General features: G+C 39.8%; 1 protein-coding gene across 1 annotated transcript in view; it reads left to right on the top strand.

Annotated features, from left to right (window-relative positions):
* The first annotated feature begins 16 nt into the window (after nucleotides 1-16).
* LOC138042825 (lysosomal acid lipase/cholesteryl ester hydrolase-like) overlaps nucleotides 17-12,500 on the top strand; it is an 18,129-nt gene continuing 5,645 nt past the window's right edge. Inside the window, exons 1-5 of the mRNA XM_068888848.1 lie at nucleotides 17-393; nucleotides 7,288-7,604; nucleotides 9,423-9,666; nucleotides 11,497-11,652; nucleotides 12,448-12,500. The exon at nucleotides 12,448-12,500 is cut by the window's right edge and continues 19 nt beyond it. Of these exons, the coding sequence (XP_068744949.1) occupies nucleotides 292-393; nucleotides 7,288-7,604; nucleotides 9,423-9,666; nucleotides 11,497-11,652; nucleotides 12,448-12,500 (872 nt within the window). The 5' untranslated portion in view covers nucleotides 17-291. The remainder of the gene's footprint in view (nucleotides 394-7,287; nucleotides 7,605-9,422; nucleotides 9,667-11,496; nucleotides 11,653-12,447) is intronic.

Genomic DNA, 12,500 nt, shown 5'->3' with positions numbered 1-12,500 from the left:
TTAGTTATTCTCTCTCGTTAAGCGGGCGTCCCATGTGCTGGCTGACGCTTCTGCCATTGTTTAATAACCCGAGTTGGGGATTCTCTTTTAACTACCTCTAAGTCCTGTAATTTAGCCGAAAGAGAAAGGAAAACAATAGAGGACACGAACGGACAGAAATTGGAGACTCCAACAATCTTACCGAAAACCCTGGGTCGAGCCATCCGTCATTTGGAATTGCGACACTCCTCGGCGGATTAGCAGCGCAGAAATATAATAATTTTTTGTGTTTCACGTTTCATCCGAGTTACAATGGAAACTTTCTGGCAATCAGCTCTTTGTCTGCTAGCGTTATCTTCATGGAGAGGTATTCTAGCCCAAGTTACTCCTCTGCCAGAGGAGAAAATGAATGTGGTAAGCTATTTTTCGATTCTTGCGTTTTTCAATATGGCGCACTTAATTAAGCATACGGCTTTGTTGGAAAATCAATTAGCAAGGGAGTGGAATTTTAAGGTGGATATAATGTCCTTCAGTAGCAATCGAACCACTGGGGCTTTGTTTTCCAGGTATTTGACTCGAACACCCGGTAAATTAAAGCTTTTTCATGTTACGTCATCGTCTCTATAAAAACTGGATACTTAATTAACCCTTAACCCTTTAACTTTCTGTCTAACGCCAGACGATTTTACTCGTCAATGGGGAATCCCACGGGGGTGAAAGGGTTAACAACAGCTAGATTCACTCAAAAACTATGTCTCCATTAACAATTATTCCATTGGTAAATTGGGAGCTTTAGCAACGACGACGGGAACGGCAACGAGAACGTCATCTCAAAACATAAATTCCCATTATTGTAATCACTTTGAGACTATTCCAAGCTTTTTAACATGACCATGATGTGGCAGTCCCTCCAGAATGAAGCCGATATGAGTCAAGCTTAATTTAGGGGAGAAAATGAAAATTTATCCTCAAGTGCAGACGTCCTCCATAAAACCCCAAATCTGGGTATTTCACGTTGTTGTTTTGCGTGCTGATGACGGCAAAGAAATGGACAAAAATGAAAAACGCACATGCAGAGCGTGTAAAGCTAGTGTTCTTGTGGAGTAAATGCTGAATCTTGAGAAGTGATGGCTACGCAGTGGTCATTACCATCCCTTCCCCCCTAGAATATGTTAAGTAAGGAAAGATGTGGCTATGCAGTGGCTACTACATGTACTTGTTTGGTTGGACAGAGATTTTGTGTGTGGAAGATGCAAGAAGAAAGCTGATGGATTAGTGGAACCGGTGGAGGAGTTGTGTGAAGAGGTGGAAACGGTGAGAGGTTTCTGTTATTTGGGGGATAAGGTGAATGCAAGTGGTGCCTGCGAGGCAGCTGTGACAGCAAGAGCAAGAATTGGCTGGGTGAAGTTCAGGGAATGTGGAGAGTTGCTGAACTCAAAAAGGTTCTCGCTGAAGGTGAAAGGAATGGTTTTTCGGAGTTGTGTAAGAGAGGCGATGTTATATGAGAGTGAGACATGGTGTCTGAGGGAAAATGAGATAGCAGTTTTGAGAAGGACTGAGAGAGCAATGGTGAGAGCAATGTGTGGTGCAAAACTGGTGGAGAAAAAGAGGACAGAGGACCTGATGGAGATGTTGGGATTGAAGGAAACGGTGGTTCAGATGGCAAAGGCAAATGGAGTGAGATGGTATGGGCATGTGTTGAGGAGGGATGATGGGCATTTTCTGAGAAAAGCGTTGGAGTTCGAAGTGAAGGGCAAGAGGAAGTGAGGACGACCGAAGAAGACGTGGAAGACGCAAGTGGAGAAGGAGAGCAAGAGCGTTGGTTTGGAGAAAAAGGATGCCATGAATCGAGCGAAATGGAGAGTGGGAGTTAGAAAGGTTGCTGACAAAGTGGGGTAAATCTGGCCACCCCCGTTTAAAGGGATGAACCCAGATCAATAGCCGGCGAATTTTGCCAGCTGCCGACTCTTATTGAAAACCCTGATTTAGTTGATTTGTAGAGTCCTCAAGTTGATTGCTGGTGCTTCACAGTACTGGCCGCAGGAATAGCAGCATTACACGCGCGTATCATGCGTGTAAGTCCGCCATATTGCGCGCATTTTACACGCAAGTTACGCGCGCGTTACGCGCGAGTAAAAAATACACGAAGTTGTGAGTAAAAAAATTGCACGCAAATTCTTCACAGTGCGTGTAAAATTTTACACGCAGAGTTTCGTGTAAAAGAGGGCAGAGTATTTAAAGTTGTACATCAATTTGTAGCGGCTTTTTCACGAAGAACAACGTTGCATGCCTAAAAGCACTACTGGTTTCCGAAGAACTTATTCAGCTTTGCATTTCAACATTTTCGCAACAAGTGTCCACTTTATTTAAATATAGTCAAAAATTGACTTGACTTGTTTTGCTGTGGTCATCGTCTGAATATCACCGCGTGTTTGGATGCTCACCGCATGTTTGCGTTTGTCTCGTTTCGAGGACCGTTGTCACTGGGTGAAATCATTCCTAAAATGAAAAGGCTGCGAGTCGGGTGATAAATCACAGCTGCTAAGGCGAATATGTTATAAATTACAAGTAAAAGTAATAATATACCAAGATGGTAACCGGTCGTTTCGCCAACGTGTCAGTTCGCCAACGACCTGTTCGCCAACGTATGAAGTCTATTCGCCAACGTCTAATGTCAGTTCGCCAACTTCCAAAATACTTTGTGAAATAGATCTGAAATGTATTTACAAATTACCAAAAGAAGATAATGTGACCCTTGATCCAAGATGAATTGTTTGATTCGACTTGAAAATGTTCGTTCCACTCTCCCCAATATCTCTCTCTCCTTCTCTCTCTTCCACGCCATCCACGGCTTTATTCTAATCGAGCTCCTGGACAGAGAGGCGAGACTTACAGCCGTCACCATCAGGCTTGTGTCCGATCAAAAACTGAAGTGGGTCCAGCGGAAGCAGTATCGAAACCTGCAGGCGAGGCTATTCGACAGCTAGGAGAAGTACAAAAGGAAAGAGAAGACCGCCGCGCAGTTGCTGAAAACGTGCTCACATCTCAATGACAATTATTTTCAACGAAAAAGGTGTTTTTGGACGTTGGCGAACTGACATAAAAGCGTTCGCGAACTGACATTAGACGTTGGCGAATAGACTTCATACCTTGGCGAACAGGTCGTTGGCGAACTGACACGTTGGCGAAACGACCGGTTTTCACCACGATGATGTTCCATTTCATTTTCCTTTCATCGCTCACCGCTGGTGAATGAGCGTTGCCGATCCATTTTAGAATACCAATGTTTACCTTTTTAAACCGCCCATTTGATCTGATCTGAGAAGAAGACCGAAATAATTTTGCTCCAACGGCTTATTACATACGCGGTTTAAAGGATTACTTAATGTTTTGGTTCAAAGAAAGTTAGTCCGCCGACCAAAAAGGAAATATCTTCCAGAATCGATAAATGAACCGAGTGGCGGTTTGAAACATTCGCTGAGCTGTAATTAATTTTGAACACCTAATTCTACGCAGCATACAATTTCACCATCGAAAAACGCCGCGATACGCTTGATTTTTCTGTTTAACCAGAGGGAGACGTGTTTTAAATTTTCATGTTACTTTCGCAAGTTTAAGAACACCCAGGAACCAGGAATTTCAAGAATATTTTAAGAATAAAGCCGAGGCTGAGATTTTGAAAAGGACAGATATAATTTTGTGTGTTAAAACATCAGTAAATACAATGCAATTTTATGTTTTTTAACTTAATCGTGTAAAATTATTCCTTTCTCTGAGCGGCGAAACTAGCCAACAAAACGAACAAACTATAGCGATGCGATGGAGCACGTGTAACGCGTAACGCGAGACAGATCTAGATACCAAATTCTGTCCAATAAATTCTAAAACGGAAATGTCATGAGCTATAATTTAAGAATAATACAAGAATATTTTCAGCCTAAAATCGGTAGAAATTTAAGAATATTCAGCCTGGGCCGGAAAAACAACATTCTTACAATAAAAGAGAGTGCAAACGAATAAAAGATTGTAAACAAAGCTAGCACCTTGAGCAGGTACATGTGCGTCTTATTTACGGTAGTTCAGCTTTATTAAAAGTTTTGCTTTGCTGTTAAAATATAATTCGGTCAGTCTATACTGTATTACTGGGAGGGTATTATTTTTCACCAATTGCGTTATTAACTAGATGCTTCTGTGAAGCATACACTGGCTTGCCTGTGGTACGTGCTACAGAAAATCAGAAGGCACTGAATTGTGTGGTATTGAAATACAGCATTCCAGTCTCTGAAGAATAACAAATAAAAGAGAAGCGAGAAACATTGGCTTCTGGGCTGACATGTTGATAATTTTCAAGTTCCCTCACAACTTCTTTTCACCACAAGTGTGCCCTATGAGCATCCGAAAACTTTGTAATACTAAACTTCACTGAAGTCAAGCCCTGTTTCGCGGGGTTAGTGTTGGGATGGGAGACCAAAACAATAAACCCCTCATAAAAAACAGAAACATCTGACCGAAAATACTATTAACGCTAACAAATGCTGATGATGAAAAAGCAAATAAATATTGATACACAGTTTTCAGAAAGAGCAGAAGGAAGTTTCCCGGACGGTCGATCGAGAATAAAATATTTACGACATGAAAACAACATTAATTTTGAACCTTGAATATAGATCGTTTTCACTGTCACGCAATAAAAAAATAAATCAAAAACTATCCAGTGCAAAACGCTAAGAAATTGTTATCTTATAGAAGATAAAGAAATAAGACACTTGTCCAAGTTTTAGGCCTCTGCGTTTCCCCAAACTTCAGATATTCGTCGAAATGTTTCGCAGGCCGGAAAATAGTGTAAACATCTGGAACTGACTTTGGCTATCTAGGCGACTGATTATCACTACTAAAAAAACAAGCATTTACATAAGCACTTTTCCTAATGCTCTAACTTCTAAAAGGGCTCAAAATCATGAGATAAGTATATATTTTTCAACAAACTTGATCGTAGCTTTGTGTCACGCACCTACATAATCCGGAAATTCAAAATGCCCTGGTTTCCAAACGAAGCACGCTATTGAGCTGTGAAATTGTCAACAGATATAGATATGCCGCCTCCTATGCCTGATGAGGATAAAAACTTTGGTGGATCTTTAGTTTTAGATTTTGGAAGGTGATGACGTCACGTGAAAACGATCTATAGAATATAAAAAGTTACGATCAGCGACAAACATTTTGGGAGATTTTTGCTACGTTCAAGTAAATTGCAAAATCGAAAGTGACATGGCCGGAATTCAGCGGGCGCCGTGATTATGTTACCGCGGCATGTTTACTAGCCAAACAGTGAAGCATCTGTGTCAAATGATGGCAAGATACCGGGTTTTTGTAAGTTTCTTTTTCTGTCAAGTGTTATAAAGTTTGACAATGAAATGAGCGAAGTCAAAACAAAGATCACAATCGCCCAACTCTTGTTTATGCAAAGTCAAAATTTACTCTCCAAGACGCGTACGACGTTATTTATCACCAGGTAATTCCATCATTTTGGAAATAGCAGCTACTTTATTATTCATCTGCGTCACAAGTTTTCACTGATTTTGGGCCTCATTTTGTTGAAACTCAAGCACGCTTCCAACAGGCCTGTGAACCCTTCCTGCTTACAGAGCAATACTAAAAAACCTCTCCCATATCACATTTGAACCTTAAGCTCGAAAATTCAATACACAACATGATATTATAATTCACAAAGGCAGAAAATACCACAGAATCCTTTTCCAGCAAAAATTTTATTGAAACAAACAACATATTTGCTCTTAGAGGCGAAAACCTCTTCCTATTTGATTGCGTGCGTGAAGACAAGAAACTCAATTGTGTCAAATTACCATGTACTTCAGGTAAATACTGCTCACTTTGATTTCGTCTCGACGGGCGATAGATTGTTCTCGAAGTCCAGTGCTCGTCGCTTTTAAGATTCCTGCCTATTTTATCCAACTGACTTTCTATTATTGAGCTCCATATATAAGGGTATATTTTGTTTAAGGATCTACTAAAACGCCATTCGCGTTACATGACTTTCGACGCCATTGCAGGCTAAGTTAATGATTCTACTGTGTCCACCAGAGAAATCTACGCATTTCCACTACCCTCTCGATCCTAAGAAAATACTCGCAGAAGGCTCTATCCACAAAGACACCACTTACCAGGGGAGTGACAGGCAAGACTTTTACCGACACGGGAAAAAAAAAAAAAAAACAAAAAAAAAAACAAAACAAACAAACTAAACGCAGACCTCGACTGGGTTTGCCCATAGGCAACCCAGTAAAAACGCAAAAACAATCGCAGGACCAGAATTCAAAATAGCATGCATTTGAATATTCATGCATTTACACACAGCAAATATTAAAAATACGACATGTAAATGTATTAAAATTTCGTTTCTGGAATATTGGCGTGTATGCTTCAAGTTTTCTCGTTCATAGCTGATTTTAACAGCTTGACTTCGCAAATCAAAGTACATTTTAAAGTTTCCCTTGGTAATTCAAACTTCCGCCTTCTTGCCGTGCGATCGCTCGGTCCGCACAGCCAACAAATTGACTGTCTAAATAAATACAGCACAAGTTCTGAGTTTGCTTGTTTTTCGGTGATGTATCATGATGTCAAGCATTTCCATCGATCGTTCGCTCGTTGCAGTTATAACGTTTGATTTTTGCTTGATTAAATGGGGGAAACCGGATAAAGGAAATTTCACTTAGCTTGGTTTGAAATGAGAGCTAAGGATTTGTTGACGGATTACGGCAGCAATCTGAAGATAGAACCTTATTCCAAGTACACTCAAGCGAAGGTTGAATTTCTCAAAGAGAAATACCGACTCTGTGATTGTAACTTTCATTGTCAAATTCATGTACATTGCTAGTGGAAAATACACGCAATCTGCGTGTAATGGACATAACAATTTTACTCATGACAAATTACACGCAGCCTGCGTGTAATTTCAGGTGCGTGTAATAGTTCGTGTAAATTTTACGCGCGCGTAACTTGCGCGTATTTTGCATGTAAAGCCGCCGTCTTGCACGCATTTTACGCGTGTGTAGGTGCTGCTATTCCTGTGGCCAGTATGTTAAGTGTTAAATCAATCAATTGTAAAAATTCCAACACAAGCAATAGTTATTCCTGATGTGTAATTACATGTACATTAACCCATTCACACCTCCAACACCTTAGGATGCCCCCCATTGAAGAGTAAAATCGTCTGGCGTTAGAAAGAGTAAAATCCATTAGGTGTCACTCTCAGGGGTCAATGGGTAAAATTTCGTTATTTCATTTTAGACGCAAATGATCAATTACAATGGTTATCCTGCTGAAGAATACGATGTGGTTACAGATGATGGATACATCTTAACCATTCAGAGAATTCCTGGAGGTCGGCACGAAACTCCTCCATCTGGTCCCAGACCAGTTGTTTTGGTTCAGCATGGATTGCTAGCATCATCGTCTAACTGGGTAGCAAATTTGCCAAATGAAAGTTTTGGCTTCCTTCTCGCTGACAAAGGATTTGATGTTTGGCTTGGTAACATGCGTGGAAATACATATGGCAGACATCATGTCAATCTCTCAGTAGACACAGATGCATTCTGGGATTTCAGGTAAATCAAACATTTTCCTTGGTACTGTAATCTGAAAAATTATTATTAACAGCAGTTACAAGGTTTATCATCCTGGACAGTGTTTATAATTTATTTTAGAGTCAATTTGGTACAACTAAATTACTGAGTTCCAAACCTCTCACAGTTTTTAGGGCAATCTCGCATCTTATAACACAATGTGGTATGGTAAACAGATTCACAGGTTGATGGAATACAAGTTTCCTTGAATGTTTTCATTCTGCCTTGTAGAATTGATTTTCTGGCGCCAATCCTGTAGAGATCCACAGTTCTAAGGCATATTTGATCAACTGGTTGACCAGACACGGACCTCAAAACCATTCTAGAAGACAAAATTAATGTCAAATAAGGTTATTGTTACCAGTTTGTTGCGTCTAGATACATTTTGCCGTCCACTTTGTCAAAATCATGGAAAACACTGAATATTCATCGGAGGAATCTACAGACAAAGAGAATCAGAGTTGTTCTGGTCAAATCACAGAAGGAAAAACAAACACAAGCAGCAGAGGCGCTACCAAATACAAGACAAAGCTCGAAACAGAAAGGAAAACTTTAATTTTTTTTTACGCCATCAATAAATCTCCAGGTTTTTTATCTTGATCTCCAGGGTTTCTTGCATGTATATGTATATTTTGTAATTCAGAGGGGTGGGGGGGGGGGGGGGGAGAGTGGGTTAGAAATGAAAAAGGCTGTCAAAACTTGGAACATGAAAAGCAACAATCATTTTGCTCAAGTCTCAAACTTATCAACATTAGGCACAAGTGCTCTGTTAACTGGAGAAACTGTAAATCAGCAATGGAGTATAAAGGAAATTCAATCAAATGTTGAGTTTTGATGAAAACCTTTGTACATATGAAGGAGTAAAAGGAGAAGAGCAGAGAACCAACAAACTCAACCCACTCATGACAATCTGTCTGGGAATCAAACCTGGGTCACAAGTGTGGAAACAGAGTTCTCTCTCACCACCCAATGTAACATGCTTGCAGGATTCTGGGAAAAGCTCACCGCGCACCTGTGGCTCACATGGTTGAGCACCGGGCTGTCACGCAGGAGGTCGCGTGCTCAACTCTGGTCAGATCAACACTCAGGGTCTTTAAATAACTGAGGAGAAAGTGCTGCCTTTGGAATTACATCTGCAAATGGTTTGACTCTCTAGTCTTTTTGGATAAGGGCGATAAACCGTAGGCCCCATCTCACAACCCTTCAATGTTCATAACCCTGTGAGACGTAAGAGAACCCACACACTTGTCGCTAAGAGTAGGGCACGTAGTTCCTGGTGTTTTGGTAGATATCTTCTGTTGTGTATCATTGTTAGGAGGGCAAAAAGGGGGCCTGTGACAGTAATTGGTGCAAGCTGTTGTGCCGCTTTGTCAGCTAATTACTGGCAAAGTTAATAAATAAAGAGAATTTGTTGAATGATTCAATCATGAGAATGCCCAATTGGCTTGTACATGTACCCTTCATCATAACAGTGAGACTGCCAGAAGCAGAAACAACGTGCTAAGCCCCAAAAGGGTAACATTATTACCACTTTGCTACGTACAAATTATGCTACTCAAAAAACCAAGACCTTGCGAAAGGCAACCTGAATCCATGAACAGTGGCTGATTTATATCTTTTTACTACTTGATCTTGTACTTTATTTCTGGGTGGCTGTAGCACAAGGATTTGCTTCTTTTCCTGTACTATTACTCTTATGAAAGTCAATTTCTTCATCATATGTAGGAGTGGTGTAGATGAAGGTAGGCATAGTTTATTAAGCTCTCTTTTTATGTCACTGATAGTGTTTTTTCTTTGTAGTTGGGATGAAATGGCAAAGTATGACTTTCCAGCAATAGTGAACTTCATTCTAAAGAAAACTGCACAGCCATCATTATACTATGCTGCACACTCGCAAGGTTGCCTCATTGCTTTTGCAGAACTGCCAAGAAACAAGGATTTGGCTCAGAAAATAAAGGCTGTCTTTTCCTTGGCCCCTGTTGCTTATTTAGGAAACATGGAGAGTCCTGTCAAATATTTGATTTATTTTCTTCCAGAAATTGAGGTGAGGAAAGCAAATAAGCATTTGTGAAGAACGTCTTTAAAAGCATAACGTCAAAGGTTTTTTTGCAGACTTTTGTGTTGTTGGGGTGGTTTTGTTTTCAAGAGCTGTAAATGGTGTCTATTGATCATAGCACTGAAATGATAAACTACAATCCTCTGCTTAATGCAAAAAATATATAGAGCAAGGAATGAAAATACCCTTTCCAAATTTTCTTCTTAGAACTGTATCTTCTGTATTTTGCCACTCTGTTGTTGTTGTTGTTTTTTTTGGCAAAACTTGTGGCAGCTTTCAGTTAAACAAAACAGAACATACCAGTAAACTGCCCATCCAAAAAATATCCTGGAGCAAGGTTTGTGGGTATCTCCAAAAAACCCTTGGGATTGACATATCTCCTTGAAAATCTTCATCAGTGAAGGTTGAGACCTTTGAATGAATGATTCTTATCAGTGTCCTTTTGACTCACTCAAAACTTCAAAGAGGTGTGGTTCAAGGTCCTCGATTTTTCAGTGCATTTGCCATATAGCCATGCAATTACGGTGTACATGTACATATAATAAACGAGAGGCCTGTAACTCTGGCTTTTCTGTCTTATAGACTGTACCTGTTCATGTTATTGATTTTTTTTTTCAATAAACAACCAATATTGAATAAGCGCTAGTTCAATGATGCAATGTCATTCATATAATTGCTACCCCGAAAATGCTGTCCATCAAAGGCTTGCAAATTCCTATTAATATTTTTTTCTTATTTTACTGTAACAGTACCAGTTAGTTCTATTTTTTAGGTAATCTGTGCTGTCTTTGTCAAATGCCACAAAGATTGAATTTGTTTGATTCAGTTAAATGAAGTTTAACAAAGTCGGCAACGAAGAGCGGTAGTGGTCTGGTATAAAGCGGTTTTTATATAAAATTAACTTGTCAATTTTCTTCTTTCTTTGTTCAAAACTTTGAACGAGGAACGCCAACTTTGTACAAGGAACGTCGACCTTTTTGTACAAACAACGTTAACGTTTGTGAAAACAACGTTCACGCTTTGTACGAACTGCAACTTTTCACGAACAACATCTAGTTTGCACAAACAATGTCAACTGTGCAAACAACGTCCACACTTGAGCGAACAGCACCGATTGTGGACGTTGTTTGTGCAAACTAGATGTTGTTCGTGAAAAGTTGAGGTTCGTACAAAGTGTGAACGTTGTTATCACAAACGTTAACGTTGTTTGTACAAAAAGGTCGACGTTCCTTGCACAAAGTTGGCGTTCCTCGTTCAAAGTTTTGAACAAAGAAAGAAGAAAATTGACAAGTTAATTTTTATATAAAAACCGCTTTATAGTCTGGGCCAGTTGATAATCAAATAGGGAACAGCAGTATTTGGCACAGGCGCATGCTCATTCAGTTGCTTATTAATTACATGGCAATTCATCAGACATTTTGACAGCCACTTTGTGCCGTGCTTGTACAGTTGGGCTTTTGCATCCCCCTCTCCCCACCCTACTTCCACTGTTTATCAGTGTGAGGGGTGCCTGGGTGCCTGGAGTGGGGGCTCATGGCTGGGTTGCAGGGATTGCTGGCCATGGGAGTGTTACTCAGTCGAGAAGCTGGCTGGCTGGCTGGCTGGCTTCTAGTGAAAGCCCCTGGACATATCTCAAGCACCCAACCTCCATTTAGCAATGCAGTTGTTAATAAGTGAAATTTTCAAAACTTTTGATATCATGATTCTAACAACTTAAAGGTAGTGCAAAATATCACAGTGATAGCTTTTACTCTTGAATTATTAAAAGATTCCTAAATGTAATCTGACATTTTTCGAATTTCTTTTTTGTGTTCCAAGGATTTATTTGCAGTACTTGGAGTTCGTGATTTCCTTCCTTCAGACGATATAATTCGTTGGCTGGCTACTTATGTCTGTAAACCAACTGATTTAGAGGAAATTTGCTCAAATATAATCTTCCTCATATGTGGATTTGACATACCACAACTTAACGTGGTGAGTTTGAATCAGAGTACTTGGTAATTTTTTTTACACCAGAGACCATGGCATCAGCTGCATGTATATTACCAAAATTAATGTAGTAAATAATTGATGGTAGTAACAGGAGGTTACCCTACTTATTTGGAAATCTTACATGTAACTTTTATTCACTGGACCAATCCATGTCACTGTACACTCAAAATAATTTACCAGTATGTGTCATTGTGAAGTTAGCTTGATTAAGTTTTATACATGTATCATTTTAGTGTAAGTTAAAATACATGTATTTTGTTAGCTTATGGAATATTATTATATCTCTCAGATAGTACGCGTGCTGTAATTGGCTAAATTAGTGGGCTGTATTCTACAGTATGGCCCGCTGTACAGCCCGCTAAATTTAAAATTTCGACAAAACATCATCTAGCGAGTTTTTCATGTCATTTCTGTTGCATAAACTTGTACTGAAAACTGTTTGAATCTTGCAAGCTAATATTTCACGGCACGGCACGGCATTCTTTGTGGCAGTTGAACCTTCCGCTTCACTTTGACTAGTTTCCTTGCCCGTGCGCCGGTTAACCTCAGAGATATGATAAATATCTTACTAACCTCGTTTTCTCGTTCCGTACTATAAGTTACGGATCCTCGTCTTTTCCCGTTGATTTATGGCCCAAGCACGAAGCGCTTGGGCCATAAATCAACGGGAAAAAACTTGATCCGTAACTTACAGTACGGACCTTGAACTCGGTTAGTAAAAGGTATGAATTAGTGGTTCCCTGATATCAATACTTACACAATATTCTTGTTTTTTAGACCCGTGTACCCATTTACATTGCCCATACTCCTGCAGGGACATCTGTAAAAAA

The sequence above is a fragment of the Montipora capricornis genome, chromosome 3 (assembly GCF_036669925.1).
Source record: "Montipora capricornis isolate CH-2021 chromosome 3, ASM3666992v2, whole genome shotgun sequence".
Lineage (NCBI taxonomy): Eukaryota > Metazoa > Cnidaria > Anthozoa > Scleractinia > Acroporidae > Montipora > Montipora capricornis.
Note: the sequence above shows the minus strand (reverse complement) of the source record. Positions and strands in the feature narration are given on the sequence as shown.